This window comes from Arachis hypogaea, chromosome 8 (genome assembly GCF_003086295.3).
Source record: "Arachis hypogaea cultivar Tifrunner chromosome 8, arahy.Tifrunner.gnm2.J5K5, whole genome shotgun sequence".
Lineage (NCBI taxonomy): Eukaryota > Viridiplantae > Streptophyta > Magnoliopsida > Fabales > Fabaceae > Arachis > Arachis hypogaea.
This window is the reverse complement of record NC_092043.1, coordinates 40,264,089-40,289,497: the sequence shown is the minus strand read 5'-3', so window position 1 is coordinate 40,289,497 and position 25,409 is coordinate 40,264,089. Positions and strand designations below refer to the sequence as shown.

The window sequence follows — 25,409 nt, the reverse complement described above, 5'->3', positions numbered from 1 at the left end:
ATAAATATGTGTTATTATTGTCACAATAAATTGTTGGAGATATTATTTGTGAGACTCTCAATTCTCTTAATAAATGTTCATGATCTCAGTTTGAGCTGAGACTATCACTCTATATTCTGTTTCAGTTGTAAATCTGCTAATCTTGAATTGTTTGCCACTCTTCCAAGCTATTAAATTTGTGTCAAGGTAGATATAATAATTAGTAGTCGACCTCCTATCATCTAAGTCCGAAGCCCAGTCCGAATATGCAAAAGATAAGATACGATAGTCAATGCATTTGAAAAAATATTGAACCTTCATGAAGTGTACTTTGTAAATATCTAAGTATTCTCTTGACTGCCTTCTAATGTTGAATGGTTGGTGAGTGCATAAATTAAAAAACTTTATTCACAACAAATGTTAGATCTGGTCTTATAATTATGAGATATTGTAAAACTCATATAATGAATCTGTATCGCTTAGAATCTTTATAAAGATCTGAATCGCTTTTGCTCATCTTTAAAAATGTCATCACATGTATAGGCATAAAATCTGTATTGCTTAAAATCTTTATAAGAATTTTATTCGTTTTCGTTTTTTTTTAATATTTTTATTTTTACTATTAAAAATTTACTAAACATACTAAAAATAAAAAAATCTTTTGTATTAATTTTTTTTATCGTCTGTATGGGAAAAGCCGTTCCCCGTTATGTAGTTTCCTGTTTCCACCCCAACCAACTGTTCTGTAAAAAGATCTTTCTCTCTCTCTCTCTCTCTCTCTCCACACAACAAGCGCCTCTTTTTTCATGCTCTCTCTGTCCCCCCACCCCACTACTTCAAACTCAAATTTCTTCTTCTTCTTCTTCTCATTCTTCTTCTTCTTCTAATTATTATTATTATACCTACCTAACCGAAATTATCCACTTTTTTTTTTCCCTCTTCTTGGTCTCCTTCTTCCGTACACAAATTGCATAGCAGAAATTGTGCCACAAAAGGCACAAAAGTTCTCATGGGTCGCCCACCCAGCAATGGAGGCCCTGCCTTTCGCTTCACTTCATCTGAGGTGCTCATTTTATCTTATTTTTCCCTCCAAAAATTCTCTCTATTCCACGCATGAACATGTTTATTTCTATGGTGAACTTTTGGATGTTTTGAATTCGAAGTTCTCACATGGGTTAGTGAAGTTCTGTTCCATACTTCTTTCGTTTTCGAGTATTGGGTACCTGTTTTCAAGCTAAATTTTGAATCCTGTGCAGTATTAACGAAGTGGTTAGCTTTACCTTCATATGCAAGTACCTACTTGCTTACTTTTAGGGTTCTGTATATATTTCATTTTTTCCCTAATAAATATTAAATACATGATAACTAAATTACTAACTAATACAGCCAGCAGTGGATTTTGAAATACGCATGCATGGAGTTCGTATTGGGAAATTTTTTTATTTGAAAACATCTATGTCTTCAAAGAAAGCATTCCTTATTAGAAGAATTTCGTAATGTTTTATAGGCTGGATCACATGATGATATCCTCTGCACACTGTTGCAGAAGCTAAATGCCACATTCTATTTCATTTTCAATTTGCTATTCAGTGAAACTTTGTCCGAAATAGAGGGAAAATCTTACTTTTCTTTATTGTGTCATTCAATTCAAATGTTAGACTACTAAATATCAATAAACACATGAAAGTAGACTAGGGGCTTTCCATGTGTTTCTGATGGGATTGTAGTTGTTTTCCTTAAGGGTGTGTGTGGTTCAAGTATTACTTTGTTATAAAGATTCCATTCCCATGGGAATCAAAGATACCCAAGGAGAAAGTGGGAATTGAAATTATGGTATTCTCATTCTCTGAAATCAAATTTGGTTAGGAATAGCTTTTCAAACTTTGAACCAAATAAGGGAATATGATATTCCCATCTTAAAATTTCTAGGAATCATTTATAATTCCTCCAACCACACACACCCTAAAAACCTCACTTTAACAGCTTCTGATCGATGCAAAATAAGGGACTAATCTTATTAGAATTGCAGAAGTGAGACAATATGAGGCTTCACCACTAGTGGCATATGGAATATTTTCTATTTACAATGCTGCCATAAACTGTTGTTTTGACCGTATAGGTTGCAGAAATGGAAACTATTTTGCATGAGCACAATAATGCAATGCCGGCACGCGATGTTCTTGCTGCTATTGCAGAGAAGTTCAGGTGTGTCATACCTTTCTTGGCTCTTATCTTTAGTTCTTGAAGGAATATTAGTATTCGGTACTATTCAGTTTGCTCTAGTACATTAAGATTAATGAAATGAGTTCCTTTATTTTTCAATAATTTGCAGTGAATCACCGGGTCGTTGTAAAGACAAGATTACTGTTCAGATGAGACAAGTACGATAATCATATTTTGTTGTGAGACGACTCTTTCCTATGCTGTTATCTTAGCTTTCATCTATTTTCAGGTGTGGAATTGGTTTCAAAATAAGCGATATGCTATAAGGGCAAAATTAAACAAGTCTCTAGTAAAGTTAGATATCACACCAATGACCAAGGCCAGTTCAGCCGTGGTAAAGAATATTCATCAACCAACAGCCGCTACAATTCCAACTGCTTCAGGTAGAACCATGCCACCTTTTTTATGCTTCAACAGATATTATATGGTCCAAGACTAGTAATAATGTTAACATTTGGCTAAATATATATCTTGAGGTCTGAATGTGTGTTATATGAACATCTCCACTCTATGTCTCTGAATACATATGTCACAGTAACGTAACTTTTTAATGTCAACAATACTATGCTTCTTGCAAAGATGTTAATTTTTTTAAGTCATGACTGAGCAGAAAGAAAACTCGGAGTTTGCTCGTGATGATCTTGGGTTAGAGTTTCATTTATTTTCTGATTATAATCTTTAATAGTCGTTGGAGAAAAACTTATTAAGCAAATGATATCCTACTACATCAAGTGTCTATGCTTGTATGCTCTTATTATTCGATTTATTTGCTTATGTACACTTTTTTCGTTTTTCTGCTTATTCCAACTGCAGGAAAAGTTACTCAAGAAAGCTCAGCCACGGAATTTGAAGCTAAATCTGGAAGGGATAGAGCATGGTCAGGATTTTTTCCCTGTTCATTTTTAGGATCTTCGGTTTCCTATTTTCCCTCTAAATTGTTTTAGGATCTTCTGTTTCTTATTTTCCCTCTAAATTGTTTTGTATCCGTGGGAACTGACTTATGGCTTTTTATTTTCTCTGTAGGTATGACGTTGCTAACTTTATAATGCACAGATATTTGGAGAGCGGTGATCCGGTAATTTTAGTTTGAGATTCTTTAAATTCACAAGCTTTGTTGAGAAATGTTGGTCTTTTTATTTTCATGGGTTAATTTCCCTTTTCCCTTAATATATAAACTTGATGATCTAGTGAATGTACTACTTTTATATTTCCAAATGCATGTTCACGGAATATCAAGACTATGTAGGGGATTTGGTATGCTGTAAAACATTCTTAGCAATTGCTCTTTTGGACTGGTTGATTTTGCTGCACTAAACCATCAAAGATCGGTTTTTCTTGGTTGCATGACTGATTTTTGCATACAAGTTCCAAGATGTTTGTAAAGGTTGTAATGTTTTTACTTGTAAACAAATGAATTGATTTGATTCTCAATTTTCTGGTCGCTCATTAATGATTATGCAAATATCTGGAGTTGCGTCATGAACTCTTTCATAACAGGAAGTGACTATTTTCTTGCGGCTTATGCCTTTATAGTTCCTTAATGGTAGTAATATGTTCACTTTCAGGAAGTGCTGGTAAGATTTTCTGGTTTTGGACCTGCGGAAGATGAGTGGGTAAATGTCCGAAAGAATGTCAGGCCACGCTCTCTGCCATGTGAATCAGCAGAATGTGTTGCAGTCCTTCCTGGGGATCTTATACTATGTTTTCAGGTGTGAGGCTCTGACTTGACATGACATCATTAGAAACATAATTGCGGTTATTTTTATTGTCTATTATCGTCCTATTTTACTTCTTGGACACTCACCATATCTGGTAATCATTCTTTTATGTTTTTGTTTTCGACATCTCAGGAAGGTAAAGAACAGGCCCTTTATTTTGATGCCCATGTACTTGATGCTCAAAGGCGGAGGCATGATGTAAGAGGTTGCCGTTGTAGATTTTTGGTTCGTTATGATCATGATCAGTCAGAGGTATTAATATTTTTTTGTGGTTCCATCTTGTGGGATTTGTGTGTTTTTATGCTACGATCGTTAGTGTTCATGTTAAGATCCATGATTGATCAGCGAAACGGATAAGATACAGTACTAGAATATAAAGAACGGATAAGAGAATAATGTTATATTACTTAGATGGTGGAGACTCATGCAATTGTGTTCATACGAAGTTTGATAGTTAAGAACCGTTAAATAATTTGACATGTCCGACTAAATTGCTATCTAACGACTTCAACTATCAACTTCACATGAAGACAACTACATATGAGTTTATCTTTTTGGATTACCGAGATGATTTGTGTACAAATATCAAACTAAATCAAATATAAATGAAAGGTGTTGTTGTATAGTGCTACTTAGCAATTAGTTCATATTATGTTCATGATCAATTTTGTTTATTCATCATCCACATCCACTTGTGTTCTCTTCACAGGAAATTGTGCAACTTAGGAAGATTTGTCGCAGGCCGGAAACCGATTTCAGGTTACAACAGCTTCATGCCGTGCCGGAGATGAAGAGTGGCATCGATCCAGCACCTGTTCATGCTGTCAGGGTTACTACTTCGGCCGAATCACAGAAACAACAGAATGCAAACACTCCAATGTCAACATTAGCACAAAGTATAAGTAAAGTCGAAACATCTAGTGATGTTACGGCAGGAAGCGTGTTCCCGGTCAGTGCTGCTACATTCGCAACCAACGTTGCTTCAAGCAGTGTTCATGGTGCCTCTAGTCACAGCATGGCCGAAGGAAAATAAAGCATGCTTATTCTAATCCTCTCCCATTACTGGGTTTATTTTTTCTTCCCTCAAAATGATTATTGACATTTATGTAAGAATTTTATGATAATTCAATTAATGTTAGTAGGGAGAAAAAAGAAAAGCACACGTTATCATAGTACAGTAATTTTTTGCGTTAAAAAGTGCATGTTTATATCAGTGAAACGCACCATTTTTCGTATTTTTAATTTAAAAACAAAATATTAAAATGAATATATTTTTCAAAATCCCCAGATAATTTGCAACTTGCGAGCCCCAATTTTACCCGATTTTCGTCTTAAGAGCAGAATTCCTTCTGAACCTACGACAGTTCTTGCCTTCTTGGACATGGTGGGCATTTTCCGTTCCTCCGTGGAAATTTTCAATATCACCAAATATTATTGAAGTTCTTACTTTCCATTGAACTATTCCCTTTATAATCTCGAAAAGATGCACTACATTCTTGGCAATTTACTCGATCTGATGGAAATTCAACTTTATGTTCGTTAGTAACACCATTTGGAGTAACAATTTTTTCCAGTTTAATCATTGCTCAGAGCCTCAGACTATAGCAAACAACCAATTTAAAGTTTTACTGGTAACAATCCAGAATTTTAGTTAATACCTACAATATTATTGATATTATGTGAAAATAATAATTAATATTAAATAAAAATTTAATTTTGATGTATTGTCAATGTAAAATAATTTTACATATACATCCAACTACACAGCACGTTAGTAAAAATAACTATTTTTTTATTGACCGTATAAATAATCATTTAAAAGAATGAATGTGATTGAATGACCGTATAAAATTATATACAATGTATAAAAATTAAATTATAAATAATTTGATATATTTAATTAAATTATATTTATAAAAAAAATTGGACATTAGAGAATTTCCTCAAACCAAGGCTGAACCACCAATGTCCATCCTAGTTTGGGCAAAGAGAGATAAAAAGGGCATAACAAATAACGAAAACGGTTTATCTAAAATGTTTAACAATCCCACTACCTATACATTTTTTATAATAAATAATATATATTAGTATTTTTTAATAATTATACACATATTTTCTTTATTTATTAATTATAAAATAATTTAAATACATAATTAATTTATCACAACTGCATTTTAATACTAATATCAAAAGTGTTTAATAAGTAATATCTATGTGTTGTAAAATAAATAAATAAATAAAAATAAATATAAAATAAAAAATTCTACTAATATTTTTTAATATTTTTCTTTTAATATAATTGAGATAATTCTTATATTTCTTGATAATTTACATTTTCATATGTTAGAGCGTACATATATAAAGAGAAGTGTTTTATGCTAGTATTGTGTGTGTTCTGTCTCAGATCATGCTCTCTCTATTTATATATATACAGTTAATATTTTCAAACTTTATTAAGATAATCCATCATGAGAACTTTAACCTTCTACTATTGAAAAACTGAACTACTCATATTATAAAAAAAATCACATATCATTAAATAGACATCAATATTACAATACTCCTCTTTAGATGTCTATTTAGGATTATACCTTATTAAAATCTTATTAAAAAAATTTAATAAAAAAAATTTTAGTAAAAGAAAAAGAATACAATATTTTTTGTGATGAGAAATGCCTCGTTAAAAACTTTATCAAGAAAAATCCAATAAGGATAAAAACCTGACAAAAAAAAAAGAGAGTACAACTCCCCTCTTGATGTCATTATTTAATATCTCAAAATCTGCGCATCCCAATCTAATGTACCAATCTTTTAAAAGAAATTTTTGGAAGTGACTTTGTAAATAGATCTGTCAAATTATTGCTTGAGCGGATCTGTTAGACATCAATTGTTCTTTGATTTTTGATGGTTTATCAGTGGCTAAGAGAAGGGGGGTTGAATCTTAGCCCCTTTTTTGCTTAGTAACTCTTGTTGTCCTTTAGAACACTTGAGGAGATATTTCTTGTTTTTGTCTCGTGCCTAGTCAGGAGACTTTTTCGTTTTGTCTCGTGACCAGACAGGAGATATTTTTTAGTTATGTCTCATATGCAGCAGAATCAAGAATGGAGTAGAAGAGAGAGAAAATTACACCAAGATATATCCTAGTTCAGCTGCAAAGTGCAATGCAGCCTACATCCAGTCTCCATCACAACAATGATGGAATTTCACTATAATCATCCTTGATTACAAACACCAATTCTCCCAGGAACTACCCTTCCTATCCGGGACAAGTCTAAAATCTAAACCCCAATCCTGAACTTGACTTGGTCACTTACCAAACTTTCAACTGCAAAGTGCTAACCCAACTTGCAAGGGAATTCCCACAGAATCATGATACACAACACATATGTACAAAGGACCTCTAAGGACATCTATGGCTTTTTCTTTTAATTTTGCACTCTCTGCCTTTTTCTGGTTTATGGCTTTTTTATACAAACCTCACTGTTTGCCTTTTTTCATGAGACTCAAGACAGACAAAATTAAATAGAAAAATACAAAATAGAATACATTAAAAGAGAAGAACTTCTGTTAACTTAGGTAGCTATGTGAACACTGTGCCTTGCACTCTCACTCCTTGCTCCTTGCTTCAAGCCCTGAATGTTCTCCCTTATTTATAGAAGGGGAAGCCTCCACGGTTGAAGTGTTGAACCAAGTTAAACTCTTCTTCTTCATGCAAACCGGTTCGGCCAAAGAGAGAGAAGAGATAACCGAATGCAATAACCAACATGCAATTACCTCTAGGTCTTCCTTGGTCACCAATCTTCATCAATTCAAGCCTTCCATCTTGCCTTGCACTCCAAGATGGATCCCTAGCCCTTGATGAGTTATGATGATGACAGCTTCATCTGCCCTAACTTCTGCCTTCTCCATCACGTAGCTATTGTAGCTACCTTCTGTGGTGGTTGAGCAAAGTCAGAAACAAGCCATACCTCCAAGGATCTTCTCCTTGCTGACCGAGATCTTCTTCATCCATTTTTGGTTTGAAGAGCTTGAGGTTACTTCACCAAATCTTACCATTCTTGGTGAAGATTTCAGCCACAATATACTTTTTGTTTTCTTCTTCTTGCCATTATTACAATGGTCTTGTTGCTTGTTTATTCTTCCTTTCGGTAGCTAGGCTTAGCTTCCATTCTTTCTCTGTGAGGTGACCGAAGGAGTAGAAGAAGTGATGAGAGAGAAGAGAGAAAAATCAAAGTTATGAGTAATGAGTGTTATCACAAATGAATTAATTAAGATCAACTCCCCATGCTTTGTGTAGTAGCGTGTAAGCTACATTAAAGCCATCAAATCACTTTTCTCTTTCTCTTTCATATATCCAATGCAAGTCAATTCAAGTTTAATTGAATTTGAAGTCCATTACAATTGAAAGTGGGATCCGTTGAAAGCAATGAAACTTTGCTTTCTTTGCTTAATGGTTTTGGACCAAGCTTTGGTCTTGGTAGCAAAGTTTTAATTGGGCTAGTAGTAATAGTAATCCATTCTGGCCCAATTAACCACAAATTATTTCAGCCACTCAATATAACATTTTTTGCTCAAAGATGAATGAACTGGGCCTGTTTCCCAAGCTATTGGCCCAATTAGCATAACCATAATTTCAGCCATCATAATCACAACAAATTAATATCAAGGCTGAGTATATGGATTCATGTTGGGCTAGCCAATTTTTCGGCCCAACAACAAAATCTGCATAGCAAAATTATTTAAATTAGCAATTATCAAATTAATAATTTTGTAATTAATTGTTTTAATAATGTTTGATCATCATCAAATTAGATTAGAGTTTTTCAAACTCATCAATTTTGAAGGTCATGAGTGAAGAAGAATTTGGGAGAAATATCTTTGTTCTATCACCTTTGATGCTTAAGTTGAACAATGCATGATATATTATCTTCAAACAGAAAATTTAGAACTATTTTTTGATCAGTCAATTCACATGATGATAGGATATATTGGATTAAAATCCTGAACTAAAAATACTCGCGACTTGTTGAAGGATTACTATGTGTTCATAACACGCGGTGGAAGAAAAGAAAGTAATCCTAAAGATCTATTTTGTGTTTAAATTTTATTCCAATAATAATATATGAATAGATAAGATCTAAATACATGTATACGCTAGTAAAAATGACTTTCTCCTTTGATGGTACAAATGTGCTATGCGTATCCACATCCGAGACCAATCTTTGCTGTCAATTCCTTGACCAATGAACATCTGATCTAAATTGAGAAACCTCTTGCAACTCTTTACATGCCATAAAATTCTTCTCAAAGAATTAGGCTCACATACATTTATGTGTGTAGAGGTAAAAGAATAAAACTCTTGTGTTTTATTCTCACCTCTTTTCTCTACTCTTGGCATATATATATATATATATATATATATATATATATATATATATATAGCATGAGATTTATTATTGATTTTAAATTTGAATCTCAATTCAAATTTGAATCATATCTTACTATTTTAAACTTGAATCTTTTAAATTTATGAATCATATCATAACTCAATTTGAAACAGAATCAGTTAGGATCTCATCTAAATTTAGAATTCAAGTTTAGAAATAAAATAACTAATTATTCTCAAATCTCATTTAATATTCTCAATTATCATATTATTATTATATTCTTGGTACTAGCAAAGAATATAATAATATTCTATTTGAATTAATATAATTATTTATTTGATCAAATCAAAATAATAGTTAAATAATTCTACAGCAAAAATTAAAACATTCGTTAGTGTGTGACCTCATAGGTTCAATACTAAGCGGGTAGTAAATTAGTTATGCTAAATTTACTAATCATGGTTGGGGTCTAGCAACACTCCTCAACGACCTGATAGTATGAAGTAATCTATTTTTACTAAGAACCTCATAAGAACAAAGTATAATTCCTCCCATCTTTCCAGCTCTTGGTTAACCCTTAGAGTATGGTTTAATTGTCAAACTCTAACTTGTTATCATCATTATAATGAACTATGAATGATATAAGAAACTCATTTCTTCATTCATTCAATCCCTTTGGCCAAGGTTTTATTCATCTCAGTCATTATAATCATAGAGCTCAAACTCTTTACCAAGAGTTGATGGATTCCTTATTGACTAATCATTAATTCTACAAGTATTTAAATCATACCCAATATCCATTCAACTAGCATCCTAGGGTATTAGGTGTCCGGAATCAAAGTATAATAAATACATTGTTAACTACTATGATAGTCGCAGGTCAAAGGAAACTCTATTACCATGTTCATCTTGAGAATATCTTATTTACAAATATGCGGTAATTATAACCATTAGGAATTCTCAAAGTGAGTCAGTTCAATAGTCATGTCTTTGTATGCATCATCTATATATATAATTTAATAAAAAAGAGCTATTAATCTTCATCTAATGAAGACCATTATATATATATATATATATATATATATATATATATATATATATATATATATATTTCTAGATTATAATGTCCTTTTTAATAATTCTATGACCAAGAACAATTTAAATTAAATTATAAATATTTATCTCTCAATATTATGATTACTATCACAATGATAAATCTCTAAACTTAATCAAGAACCTTATTATATTAACATTTTAATATAATAACAATAATAAATTATTTGACACATGATTGATTGGATTGTGGTCATACTACTTATTCCCAACACTTGCTTCATGTATCGCTAGTATTTTATCATGATTAAAAGATGTTGTAGCTATCGTCTGTTTTGTAGACCTCCATGATATAGCTGTATCACCATATGTGAATAGGCATCTTGTTTAAGATCTTTCTTTGTGTGGATCAGACAAGTATCCTGCATCTTCATAGCTAACTAATTGTGATTTGGATTCATATGGATAAAATAGTCCCATATCAACTGTTCCATGAAGATATCGAAAAATTTGTTTGATTTCATTCCAATGTCTTCTGATTGGAGAGAAATTATACCTTGCTAGTAAATTCATAGCAAATGATATGTCAGGTCGTGTAATATTAGCAAGATACATTAGTGCTCCAATTGCACTGAAATATGATACTTCAAGACCAAAGATATCTTCATTTTCTTCTTTAGGATAGAATTGATCATTTTTCACATCTAAAGATCTTACTATCATTGGAGTATTTAATGGATGTGACTTATCCATATAAAATCTCTTCAAGATCTTTTATGTATAAGTTGTTTGATGAATAAAGATCTCATTGTTTGTGTGTTCGATCTGCATGCCGAGACAAAATTTAGTCTTTTCGAGATCTTTCATCTCAAACTCTTCTTTTAAAACTTTTATAATCGTTGAAATCCCTTCAGGGATTGCAATGATATTTAAATCATCAACGTACACAGCAATTATAATGAATCTATATGCATATTTCTTTATAAAAAAAATATGGTAAATATCATCATTTTTGAATCCCTTTTTAGCCAAGTACTCAATAAGACGATTAAAGCACATTCATCCAAATTGCTTTAGACCATATAAAGATTTTTACAATTTGACTGAGTATAACCCTTGCGAATATTCATTGGACGGTTTAGATATCTTTATTCTTTTAAGATTTTTCATATAAATATCACGATCTAATAATCTTTATAAATAAGTTGTCAACACATCCATTAGATGCATGTATAGTTTACGGTATACAGATAAACTGATCAAATAACGCAATGTTATTGTATTTACTACAAAGAAATATATTTCTTTATAATTTATACTGGGTCTTTATGAAAAATCTTGTGCTACAAGTCGAGCTTTATAGTGTATAACTTCATTTTTCTCATTTCATTTGCTCACAAATACCCATCTATATCCAACAGATTTTAAATCTTCTGGTGTATGAACTACATGTCCAAAGATTTTACATTTTACAATTGAGTCTGACTCAACCTTTATAGCTTCTTCCCATTTTGGCCAATCATTTCTTTCTTGACATTCTTTGATTGTTCTTGACTTTAGATCCTTACTTTCATGCATGACATGTAATGCCATATTATATGCAAATATTTCATTGATTTGTTTTATTTTGATTTTATTTTTTTCATGTATAGACATAATTTATCAAGATCTCATTATTTTCACACTTTTCAGGTACCTGAACGTCTTCTGACATTAAAACTATATCAGAATTTTGGATAATTACTGGTGTCCTTTCTATGTCTTTATCTTTTTCAACAGGAGTACCATTTGTCTTGATAATATCAAATGCCTCTCTTTTTTTCCGAGAATTTTTATTTTTGGAACCAATTAGTCTACCACGCTTTCTAGTATGTACTTGTTTCATTAGCCATTTGTCCAACTAGAACATCAGAATATTTTCAGCTGGTATGCAGGATTTGATTATTCTCTTTGTATCAGAAAATGCATTAGATAATTCATTTGCTATTCTTTGCAAATATAAAATCTCTTGAATTTTTAGTTCACATCGTTCTGATCGTGGGTCTAAATGCATTAACAATGATGCATTCTAATTAAGTTCTTTCTCGAATAGCTTATTCACTATAGCGGGAGAATTATATCCCATATAAATCTCCAATTTTTTAGAGATCCCATTTTGGTGAGAGAAGGTGAGATAATTGAAACATATATTGCACACACAAATATTCTCAAATGGTAAATATTTGGCTATCGGCCAAAAGCTAATTGCAGGAGAGAGAATTAATGGTAACTTGTTGGCCTCAAATGAATAAGTGTTGCAGCATGTAAAATTGTATACCCCCAAACAAAAATAGAGAGATTTGTTCTCATGAGAAAGGGTCTAGTAGTTAATTGGAGACATTTAATAAGTGATTCTACTAACCTATTTTGTGTGTGAACATGAGCTACTGGATGTTCAACACTTATTCTGTTAATCATACAATAAGCATCAAAAGCTTGGATAGTGAATTCACTAATATTATTAAGGCGAATTATTTTGATTGGATTTTCTGAAAAATGTGTTTTTAATCGAATAATTTGAGCAAGTAATCTCGCAACTGCCAGGTTATGAGAAGATAATAAGTACACGTGTTACCATCTCAATGATGCGTCTATTAGGACCATAAAGTATCTAAAGGATCCATATGGTGGATGAATTGGTCCATACATATCTCATTGAATTCTTTCTAAGAATTTAGAGGACTCAAATCTAATCTTTACTGGTGATGTCTTTACAATTAACTTTCTCTGAGAACATGCAACACAACAAAATTCACTAGATTGAAGAATTCTCTAACTCTTCAGTGAATGTCCATGGGAGTTTTTAATAATTCTCCATATCATAATTTTTTCAAGATGACCCAATCGATCATGCCAAATTATTAATTCATTTGAGTTAGTAAATTTCTGGTTTACAATGACATGTAATTCAAATGCACTGATTTTAGTATACTAAAGAAAATCTCATGTTTTAAGCTATTCAAAATGTGATGTTAATGGTTTGATGAACCAAGAGAGAGAAAGAGTGAAATTTGAGAGAGAGAAAAATTGGTTCTTCTCATTTTAAAAATTTCAAATGAATGAAAATAGAAAATTTTAAAAAATATTTTGTGGTTAACCTTATATACTCCTTATGTACTCCTACTATAATTAATTACCATCAATATTAAACTAATAAAAAAATAATCTAGGTAACACCTTTCCACAAGCTATAATTGTATAAATCTAACAATCCTCGTTTGGAAACATTAATAAGAAAAGGACTTGATGGCAGAGCTTTGGTAAGAATACCAACAAGTTGGTCTCTGAAACAAACTAGCATAAGATGAATGAGATCAGACAAATATTTTTCACGAACAATGTGGCAGTCCACTTCAATGTGTTTAGTTCTTTCGTGAAATATGGAATTATTGGCAATATGAATGGCTGACTGGTCACAGAATAGAGTGATAGACTTTTGAAGCAACAAACCAATAAAATCCATTAAAAAAATAACCAACTAGCTTCACAAGTGGCAACAGAGACCTATATTCAGTTTCTGCAGAGGACTTGGCAAGGGTGGTTTGCTTCTTACTCTTTCAGCTAAGGAGAGAGTTCCCACGTATGAAGCAATAACCGAAAATGGAGTTATGAATATTGGCACAGGTAGCCTAGTCAACAAATCTGGTGAGATGCAGATCAGAAGTAGAGAAAAATATTAGACCAATTACAGGTCTGCGTTTTAAATATTGAAGTATGCGTAAAGCAGCCTGTAGGTGAGAAGTGGTTGCACAGTCCAAAAACAGGCTCCAACGTCCTACAACATAAGAGATATCGGGTTTAGTGTTTGTGAAGTAAAGGAGTCGGCTAATGAGATGTCTGTAAGTAGTGTTGTCTGTTAAAATAATACCTACTTCTTTGAGAGTTTCTGACTATAATCAAATAGAGTAGAGAGAGGCTTACAATCTAGATAACCAAGATTCTTGAGAAGGTCTATGGGATACTTTTGCTGATAAATGTGAATTCTAGAGATAGACCGTGCTACTTCCATTCCCAAGAAGTACTTAAGATCACTAAGATCCTTTATTTTAAATTTGTCATCCAAAATTTGCTTGATAGAATTGATTTCACTGATGTCATCCCCGATTAAAACTAAGTCATCCACATATACTAGGATGACAATGAAGCTTTTGGATTGTTTCTTGATGAAGAGGGAATGATCATAAAAAAAAATGCTTACGACCAATATCAACAAGAGTCTGAGTGAGCTTAATGTTCCATTGTCTGCTTGCTTGCTTAAGTCCATATAGAGACTTTTGTAATTTACAAACCAACCTAGTTGTGACACAGCCAAATCAGGTGGTATCCTCGTATAAACTTTCTTGTCCAAATCTCTGTGAAGGAAGATAGCATTGACGTCCAGCCTGTTTCAAATGGAATTTCTTTGCCGCTGCTAATGCTAACATTACTCGTAAAGTAGTCATTTTGACAACTGGACTAAAAGTATCACCAAAATATACTCCTTGTACTTGAGTGAATCTTTTTGCAACTAGCCTGGCTTTGTGCCTTTCTATGGTGTCATCGGGGTTAAATTTACCCAAAAAACCCATTTGCAACCTACAGTCTTCTTGCCTTTTTGTATTTCAGTGAGACACCGAGTTCTATTCTGTTTGTATTGCCTTTCTCCAACATTCATGTGTAGCTTCTTCCTCATAAGTGTTAGGTTTTAGATTTGAGGTGATGGCTAGAGAAAGGAACTTATATTTTGGGATTAGTTTATCATATGACAAGTGTTGTGAGATAGAATATAAAGAGTTAGAGTTGGCAAAGTTGCTAGAGTGAGTTGCATGGGTTATCATACAATGGTAGTCCTTCAAATAAGCAGGCAATTTTTTTACTCTTTTAGATTATCTAGTTATGCAGTCATGTGTGATGTCATAGTTTTGTGATGCAGGTGCATTGTTCGTGTGTGGTGTGGTAATGAGTGCAATGGTGGGTGAGAAAATTGGTGAGTATATTGAGTTTGAGAAATGTTCATTTGAATCTGTAAGTGTGGTATGTATGGATGATTGCAAATGATGTGTGGATGATGTATCATTGAAAAAGATCAATGCATTGTGGAGTGTGAGTGAGTGTCGTATAAATGTTAGTGCTAGTGGAATGTGAAAATGGAAAATGAGTTTTGTAGAAGGCCAGGTTACATTTCTAGATATGAATTCGTTTGATTTTAAATCAATAAGTCAAAAATCCTTTGTTCCAAATTTAAAATCGAGAAAAGTTATTTTCCGGACTCTTGGGTCTAATTTGTTCTTGAATTTGTTAATGTGGCGGCATATACAAGAGAACCAAATACTCTTAGATATGGAGGGTTAGGTAAGTTACCATACAAAAGTTTATAAGGACTAACATTATCTAGTTTAATGTTGGGCAGCCTATTAATGAGGTGAATAGCGTAAGCAACTGCGTATTGTCGAAAACAATGTGAAATTCCTAATTGAAATAACAGTGCTTTAGCAACACTTAAAATGTGCTGGTATTTTTGCTCTATAGTCCCATTTTGCTATGGTGTTTTTACACAAGAAATTTGGTATAAAATGCCAGTTGATGCAAAAAAAAATTTAGAGTGAATTCTGGCCCATTATTAGTCCTTATAAGCTTAACTTGTTTTCAAATTCTACTTTAACAAAATTCACAAAATTAATAACCAATTGTGATGCCTTAGATTTGGTTTTCATAAAAAAAATTCAAGTAAATCTGCTCTTATCATCCACCATAGTAAAAAAATACCTATGTCTTTTATTGAAAGGGACAGAAATAGGACCCCAGATATCAAAATAATCTTCTATTTCAGTTGTACTAATATCAAAAGATAATTTTTTTGTTTTACAAAATGACATAAGTCACAAGGAATTTTTGAAATAATACAATCTACAAAAGGATAATATTTCTTCAGTAAAATCAGTTTATGCATAGGAATGTGTCCTAATTTAAGATGCCAAATATTTTTGTGCTCAGTGTAAAAGTGTTGCGGGATGAATAGTAGTCGTAGTTATCGCCAATAAAGTTTGATTTGTTGGAGGAGGGAAAAGTGAGAGAATTATAATTCTCTACTCATTGTATATAACCCTTCTCTACGCTTAGCAATGTCAATCATCTTCGATGTGGATCGATCTTGTATCTCACAACATTTATCATCGATTAACAGTTGACAATGTAAGTTTGAGATTAATTTTAACACAGAGATCAATTTAAAATCGAAAGAGAAAATGTACAAAATATTTTTGAAAAAAAGCTTTTAGAGAACGTGATTATGCCAATGATGGTGCTGACAGTTTTGGTCTCATTTGGCAATATCACATTGATTTGAGCAATATTTTGAAAGCTTGCAAAATTTTTTAAGTCAAAAGTCACATGATCTATTGCATTGGAGTCAATGACCCACAGTGAAAATTTTGGAGTGATAATGCTCATAATTCTTGCATTAAAATGTAATGCATTGGTTATACCTGGAGTGAAGGTCTGAATGAAATTAGTCAAAATTTGGTTTGCATTATGAGATTGTTGCTACATACTTTCTTCTTTGATCAACTCTAACAAGGCAAATCTTTGTTCTGGAGTAAACTCAGATCTTGATATTTCAGTGTTCTCTTGGAGACAATTGAGCTGGGATTGTTTGTCACTGAGTATATCATCATACTCCTCAGTGATCACGTGATCGATTGTGGTGTTATGTTGCTGCTGTTGCTAAAATGGAAGGAGTACCTATGCTTCTTATAGCACACATTTTTTGTATGACCTTGCTTGTTGCAATGAGAGCATGCTATTGTAGCTCCACGACCTCTATTACTTGGACTTTTTTTAGGATGGAGAAAATAAGGGTTTGATTGATCTTAAATCAAACTTGTTGCTCTTTGAAATTTGAGATTGAAGATTCGTTAGTTGATGGAAGAAATTGGCATTGCTCTGGTTGTCAAAACTAACACCCAAGGATCTATTTACCATGTCCATCATTTTGAGAAATCAATGAATCACAAAGTAATAAGGATTCATATTTTCTTCTTCCTTCCAACTCGTTGATCGAAACAACTATGTTCACCAAGAAAGAATATTGCGAAATAGCCTTTCATCAAACTCTATTGGATGAGTTTGAAGGAAAAGGTAAAAAAGTGGAAAAGAAAATGTCGAAAAAAATCAGGGAAAGAGAGAAAACGACGTCATTGGCAACTGTTGGCAATTCATAACTTTTTAATTCGATATACAACTTGTTGCTATCTACGCTCACCGCACCAATAAAAAAACTCATGTCTTAATCTATTCAAGCTCTGATGTTAGGAGAAAGAGTGAAAGTTGAGAGAGAAAAAAATTGGTTCTTCTCATTTTGAAAATTTTAAATTAATAAAAATAGAAAACTAAAAATTATTTTTTGGTTAACTTTATGTACTCCTACTATAGTTAATTACCATCAACATTAAACTAATAAAAAAATAATCTAGGTAACATGGACTATAACCCAGAAGAAAGTGAGGATAACTTTTTTAATATAACTTTTTCATTTGAATAATGACTTGTGATATCTAAGTACTCATGATTTTTTTCATTCATTGTTTCAATTTAATATCTATTTTGGAAAATATCTTTAAAACTCAACAAGTTTCTTAGAGATTTAATAGATAATAGTGCACTATTTATTATGAATTTTATTCTTTCGAAAAATAAAATTATAGCTCTTTCCAAACCTTCTATCACATTGCCTAAGCAAATAATGGTATTAACCATTGTTCTGAAAATCGAACCAGACCGGTCGGTTCGATCGGATTAACCGAGAACCGGTCATCTGTCCGGGTCGATTGATGTGAAAAATTGTCCTGCAAAAAATCGGTCAAACCGGCGATTAACCGGTAAACCGCATAAACCGTTCGGTTTTTTCTGGTTCAGTACTATTACGGTAAACCGCATAAACCGTTCGGTTTTTTCTGGTTCAGTACTATTAATATATATATATATATGTAAAAAAAATCAAACGTCCAGAATCAGAACCCCTCACCCACCCCTGCCCCTTTCTCTTTCTCTCTCTCTGGGCAAACCCTAACGACGGTAGGAACCCAGCCCCATCCCATCGTCGAGCTCTTCTCTTCCGATAGAAGGTGTTGTCACCGCCGGCAGAGACAGATTTGGGTGCCATCGTCGCTCGTGGAAGGTCTACTCGCTTCTCGATCCTCTTCTCCTCGACGTCGAGTGCTTGCTCGGAACTGTTGGCGGCGGCGCTGCGAAGGGCTTCTCCGTTGTCGTCTCTACTCGAGTTGTTGGTGCCCATCTCTCTCTTCGAGTCATCTCTCTTCGAGTTCTCTCTATCCGAGGCTACGAGCTCTTTCTGTCTCTCTCTCTCTCTCTCTGCGATGTCTTTCTCTGATCGGTTGTGGAGTATTCGCCGCGCCGTCACCTTCCTCCCTCGCCGCCGATAAGCACTACTGCCTCAATTTATTTTGTTAATTTTATTTATTCTGATTTTTGAGTTGTTGGCTGTTGATTTTTCAGATTCTGCGTTGTTGATGAACATTGTTAATGCTAGAATTTTTTTCGATTCTGAGTTGTTTATGTTGGTTTTTCTGATTGAGTTGTTAATTTTGGTTGCTGATTTTGTCTGATTCTGAATTATTGATGGTGGTACAGTAAACTTGTTTTTCATCACTTCTCATCTTTCAGTAGCACAAATGTATTTCTTTCAGTAGCATAAATAATTGTTGTTTTTCATTGCTGTCTTCTGTATTTAATTTCTGTTGATTGCTGCTCTCTTTTGCTTTTTAGCTTTTAATTTTGTTAATTAAATGAATTAATCAAGTTTTTTTTTCTTTTTTGTAAGTTTTAAATTATGTTTTTGTTCTATTGTTAATTTGTTAATGTAATTCGATTTCGTAATCTGTTTGTTTGTTCAAATTATGATTATGTTTGTTCAAAATTTAAATTATGATTATGTTTGCAAATTCAATGGTTAGTGCTTATTAGTGATTTATTTCAATTGTTTGTTATTTTTTATTATTAGGTTATAGATTGAAATTTTAAATTTTAAATTTTATTAGGTTAAATTTTATTAAAATTTAAATATTTAAAATTATATATTAAATTTTTAATAATTTTATTTAATATTTAATTAAACCGGTTGAACTTCGGTTGAATTCCGGTCGAACCATTAAACCTGTGAACCAGTCGTCTCACCGGTTTATTGACCGGTCCGATTTTCGCAACCTTGGTATTAACACATTCTTCTTTTGGTATAAGATGAATAAAATATATATTACTTTTAATAATGGTAAGTAAACTTGCACTATCTGCAAGACAAATATCTTTATTATATGTCATTGCTATTTTTTTCAAAGACAAATAATAATAATAATAATAATAATAATAATAATAATAATAATAATAATAATAATAATAAGATCACAAAATAAATAAAGGTGTATGCACAGTAAAATTGTATTCTTGAATGGAACTGTTTGTTTAAGTAACACTATACAAAAGAATAGTATCATATACTAAAAATATTATTATTATTATTATTACTATTATTATTTTATAATTTGTGACATATTTAATGATTTTTTAAAATTTTTTAAACATAAATATTAATATTTTATTAAACATTATTTATATACATCATACTTGAAACTCAAATGCCTAAGAAAAAACTTAACAAGTTTTTTATATTATTTTATGACATAAGTACTTAACGAATTCAAATATTAAACTTTTTTATCATTGATGAAATGACCAATATTTTCTTCAACATTCTTAAAGAAATCATATACTTCATAATTTGTGGTATAATTTTGAGCAACATCCTTTAAAACAAAATTTGTCTCCTCTCATTTGTCATCTTTCTTTAAAGATTCTTGATAAAGATCAATTAAGTGTCTTGAGGTACGACAGGTACGTGACCAATGACATTTTTCACCGCAACGGAAACATTTATTCTCTATTGATTTATTTTACTCATTATTTTTTTCTTTATCCAAATTCTAGTGAGATCATTTCTTGTGAAAATAATTTTTCTTCCTCCCATCATTTTTCTTCTTACCAAAGTCTTATCATTTACCTCTTATGGGGTTATAATTTGCCGCATTTACTTCAGGAAATAGGCCGGCGCCAACTGTACGCCCATCATGATTTATTAAAAGTAATTCATTATTTCGTTTAGTAACAAGAGCACAAAAAATTATATCTGAATATTTTTTAAATTCTTTTTTTCAATACTGCAGCTGCCTGTTGCAAGAGCACTTTCGAGGCATAGAAAGTTAAGAAAGTTTTTTCTAACATGTCATTATCATATCTTTTTTCCACATAATTTCGTTCGTGAGATAATTCGGAACATGGTTGAATTGTATTCATTTATGAATTTAAAATTCTGTAGACACAAATGCATCCATTTATATCAAGTTTGAGGAAGTATCACTGACATTTGATGATTATACCTTTCTTCAAGATTCTTCCAAAGATCTGTAAAATCTTTTAATGTGAGATACTCATTTTTCAGACTTTCATCAAGATGACGACGAAGGAAGATCATGACTTTAACTTTATCTTTTGGAAAATTTTTATTATCATATTTAATGATATCTCCAAAATCTGTTGAATCAAAATGGATTTTAACATCTAATATTCATGATAAGTAGTTATCTCCAAATATATTATGACCATTAAGTTCAAGATGAAAGAGTTTTGATATATGTAAATTTATTACATGTGTCTTCCTAAATTTTTATCAAAGCATCGTGCTGATAACGTATATCCCCTACAAATATTCATTGGATCATTTAGATATCTTTAGTCCTTTAGAAACTTTTATATAGATATCACGATCTAGTGATCCGTATAAATAGGTTGTTACCACATCCATTAGATGTATATGTAGTTTATGGTATACGGATAAACTGATCAAATAATACAATATTATTGCATCTACTACAGGAGAATATGTTTCTTCATAATCTATACCGGGCCTTTGTGAAAAACTTTGCACCACAAGTCGAGTTTTGTAGCGTACAACTTCATTCTTCTCATTTTGTTTTCTCACAAATACCAATTTGTATCCAACAGGTTTTACATCTTCTCGTGTACGGACTATAGGTCAAAAGACTTCATGTTTTACAAGTGAGTCTAACTCAACTTTCATAGCTTCTTCCCATTTTGGCCAATCATTTTTTTGTCGATATTCTTTGACTGTTCTTGGCTCAAGATCCTTACTTTCATGAATGATATTTAATGCCACATTATATGCAAATATTTCATTGATAATTGTCTTATTTCGGTTCTATTTTTTCCCTACAAAGACATAATTTATCTAGATCTCATAATTTTCACAATTTTTCGTATTTTCAGGTACCTGAACGTCTTCTGGCGTCAAAACTATATCAAAGTTTTGAACAACTGTAGGTGTATTTACTATGTCTTTTTCTTTTTCAATTGGAATAGTATATACCTCTTTTCTTTTTCGAGAATTTTTGTCTTTAGAACCGACAGGCCTACCACGCTTCTGACGTAAATTTGTTTTTAGTGGCCATTTGTTTGACTGGAGATCAATTCGAATTGGAGCATTTTCAGCTGGTATATAGGATTTAGTTATCCTTTTCATATCAGAAAATGTATCAGGCAATTCATTTATTATTATTTACAAATGTATAATCTTTTGAACTTCTAGTTCACATTGCCCTAATCGAGGATCTAAATGCATCAAGGATGATGCATTCCAATTAAGTTCCTTTTCATAAAGCTTATTCTCTCCCTCTAATTTTGAAAATTTTGATAATCAAAATGATAATCCGCAACTCGGACTTTAAATACATCTTCAGTTTGTATCTCAAGATACCTCACTATAGAGGGAGAATCATATCCAACATATATCGCTAATTTTTTTTTAGAATTCCATTTTGGTGCGAAAAAGGTGGTGCAATGGAAACATATATCGCATACCCGAATATTCTTAAATGGAAAATATTTGGCTGCTGGCCAAAAGCTAATTGCATAGGAGAAAACTGATGATAACTTGTTGGCCTCAAACGAATAAGTATTGCGGCATGTAAAATAGCATGCCCCTAAATCGAGGTTGGGAGATTTGTTCTCATAAGTAAGGGTCTAGAAATTAACTGTAGGCGTTTAATAAATGATTATACTAACCCATTTTGTGTGTGAACATTAGCTACTGGATGTTCAATGCTTACTCCATTAGCCAAACAATAAGCATAAATGGTTTCGAAAGTAAATTCACCAGCATTATCAAGATGAATTGCTTTGATTGGATTTTTTGGAAACTGTGCTTTTAATCGAATCATTTGAGCAAGTAATCTCGTAAATGCTATGTTGTAAGAAGATAATAAGCACCTATGTGACCATCTCGAAGATGTGTCTATTAGGACGTTAAAATATCTAAAAGATCCGCACTGTAGATGAATAGGTCCACATATATCACTTTGAATCTTTTTTAGGAATTTAGGGAACTCAAATTCAATCTTTACTGGTGATGACCTTAAAATTAGTTTTTCTTGAAAACATGCAACACAACATATTCACTAGATTTAAGAATCTTCTGGTTCTTTAGTGAATGTCCATGGGTGTTTTCAATAATTCTCTGCATCATGGTTATTCTTGGATGACCCAATTGATCATGCCTATTTATAAATTCATTTGGGCTAGTAAACTTCGAGTTTACAATGACATGTGATTTAATTGTACTAATTTAAGTATAATATAATTCAGATGAAAATGAGGGTAACTTTTCTAATATAACTTTTTATTTTTGAATCATGAGTTGTGATACATAAGTACTCATGATTTTTCTCGTCCATTGTTTCAATATGATATTCATTCCGGCGAATATCTTTAAAACTCAACAAGTTTCTCAGATACTTGGTAGACAATAATGCATTATTTATTATGAATTTTGTTCCTCCGAAAAATAAAATTATAGCTCTTTTGGAGTCTTTTATCACATTGTTTGAGCCAATAATAATATTAACATATTCTTTTTTTGGTACAAGATGAATAAAATATATATTACTTTTGAGAATGGTATGCGAACTTGCACTATCCGCAAGGCAAACATCTTCATTATATATCCTTGTCATTTTCTTCAAAGACAAATAATAATAAAAAAATGAGTAGTAGTACATACATAGTAAAATTATATTTCTGATTGAAATTATTTTTCTAAAAAATACTGTACATAAAAATAGTGTCATATACTAACATTTTTATCATTATTACTATTATTATTATTATTATTTTAAATCTTAACACATTTAATAATTTTAAAATTCTTAAACATAAACATTAATATTTTATTAAACATTATTTATATACATCATACTTGAAATTTAAATAGTAAATACATTGAAAATAAAACTTAACAAGAAACTTTTTACATTATTTATTTACATGATTACTTTAACAAACCCACATATTAAATTTTTCCATCATTGATCAAATGGCTAATATTTCCTTTAGGATCCTCAAAAAAATCAGATACTTCATAATGAATAGTGTAATTTTCAGCAACATCCTTTGAAAATGCTTGATAAAGAACGAATAGGTGCTTCATAATGAGTGGTGTAATTTTCAACAACATCCTTTGAAAATGCTTGATAAAGAACGAATAGGTGCCTTGGGGTACGACAGGTACGCGACCAATGGACCTTTCCGCCACGATAGAAAATATTTATCCTCTATTGATTTATTTTGCCCATTGTTTGTTTCTTTATCCCACTTCTGACGAGATCCTTTCTTGTGAACATAATTTTTCTTCCTTCCATAATTTTTCTTGTTACCAAAACCTTGCCATTTACCTCTTTTGGGGTAATGATTTACCGCATTTACTTCAGGAAATGGGACGGCACCAGTTGTGCGTACTTCATGATTTTTTAAAACCAACTCATTGTTGCGTTCAACAACAAGAAGACAAGAAATTAGCTCAAAATATTTTTTAATTTTTTTCTCGATACTGCTGCTGTAGCCTGTAGGAGCACATTCGAGATGTGGAAGGTCGATAAATTTTTCTCTAACATGTCGTTATCAATTATCTTTTCTCCACATAATTTCATTCTTGAGGTAATTTGGAACGTTGCTGAATTGTATTCATTTATGGATTTAAAATCATGTAGACGTAAGTGCGTCCACTCATATCAGGCTTGAGAAAGTATCACTGTCTTTTGATGATTATACCTTTTTTCAAGATTTTTTCACAGATCTGCGAGATCTTTTAGTGTGAGATATTCATTTTTCAATCCTTCGTCAAAATGACGACGAAAGAAGATCATTGTTTTGACTTTATTCCTTTGGGATGCATTATTTTCAGCCTTAATGGTATTTCCAAGATCCATTAAATCAAGATAAATTTCATCATCTAGTATCCATGATAAGTAGTTGTTTTCAGATATATCAAGAGCATTAAATTCAAAATGAAAGAGTTTCGACATAATAAAAATTTATTACCTGAGTCTTCTTAATTTGATCGTGCTCATAACGTGTTGTGAAATAAATAAATAATAAAAAAAATAAATATAAAATAAAAAATATTAATAAAAAATTCTATTATTAATATTTACTATAATTAATATCTCAATATAAAAGAAATAATTTGTATATATATATTACTAATATATAATATATATAGTAACGTATACATAAAAAAAAAGAAAAATATTTTATATATAAACAATATAAAGAGAATGAAAATGATTATTGATGGTGTGTCATATCTTTTACACTACAGGACAAGGGTGAATGGCAGCGATTTATTTGCCGAATTGCGGCAGTTTATACTCGTGCAAATTTTTATTTTAAATTTTAGAAAAACAGTACCGTCTATATTAAAATTTTACACCATTCAAATAAACTTAATTAGAGGAATGGTTTGGTCATCATCTACATTATAACAAAATTGAGCCTTTTCAAACTTTATAAAAATAAAAAATTTAGCCATCTATATTAAAAAAAAAATCACGTATCATTAAAATTAAATGGGCATCCATATTAACACTAGATATTTTTCAATATTTAATGC

General features: G+C 31.6%; 1 protein-coding gene across 1 annotated transcript; it reads left to right on the top strand.

Moving 5' to 3' along the window:
* The first annotated feature begins 685 nt into the window (after positions 1–685).
* Positions 686–5,101, top strand: LOC112707451 (protein SAWADEE HOMEODOMAIN HOMOLOG 2). The gene is made up of 9 exons (XM_025759193.3): positions 686–1,042; positions 2,099–2,184; positions 2,312–2,360; positions 2,432–2,585; positions 3,016–3,079; positions 3,226–3,277; positions 3,768–3,911; positions 4,053–4,172; positions 4,630–5,101. Exons 1-9 carry the CDS (start codon positions 989–991, stop codon positions 4,951–4,953), a joined length of 1,047 nt encoding a protein of 348 aa, XP_025614978.1. The 5' UTR covers positions 686–988; the 3' UTR covers positions 4,954–5,101.
* The last annotated feature ends 20,308 nt before the right edge of the window (positions 5,102–25,409 follow it).

What these genes read in the sequence shown, in the direction of transcription:
- LOC112707451 (XM_025759193.3), top strand. Translation starts at nt 989, where the DNA reads ATGGGTCGCCCACCCAGCAATGGAGGCCCTGCCTTTCGCTTCACTTCA. An exon ending in TCTGGAAGGGATAGAGCATG is followed by an intron (nt 3,080 to 3,225) that starts GTCAGGATTTTT and finishes TTTTCTCTGTAG; the next exon opens with GTATGACGTTGCTAACTTTA. An exon ending in ATGATCATGATCAGTCAGAG is followed by an intron (nt 4,173 to 4,629) that starts GTATTAATATTT and finishes TTCTCTTCACAG; the next exon opens with GAAATTGTGCAACTTAGGAA.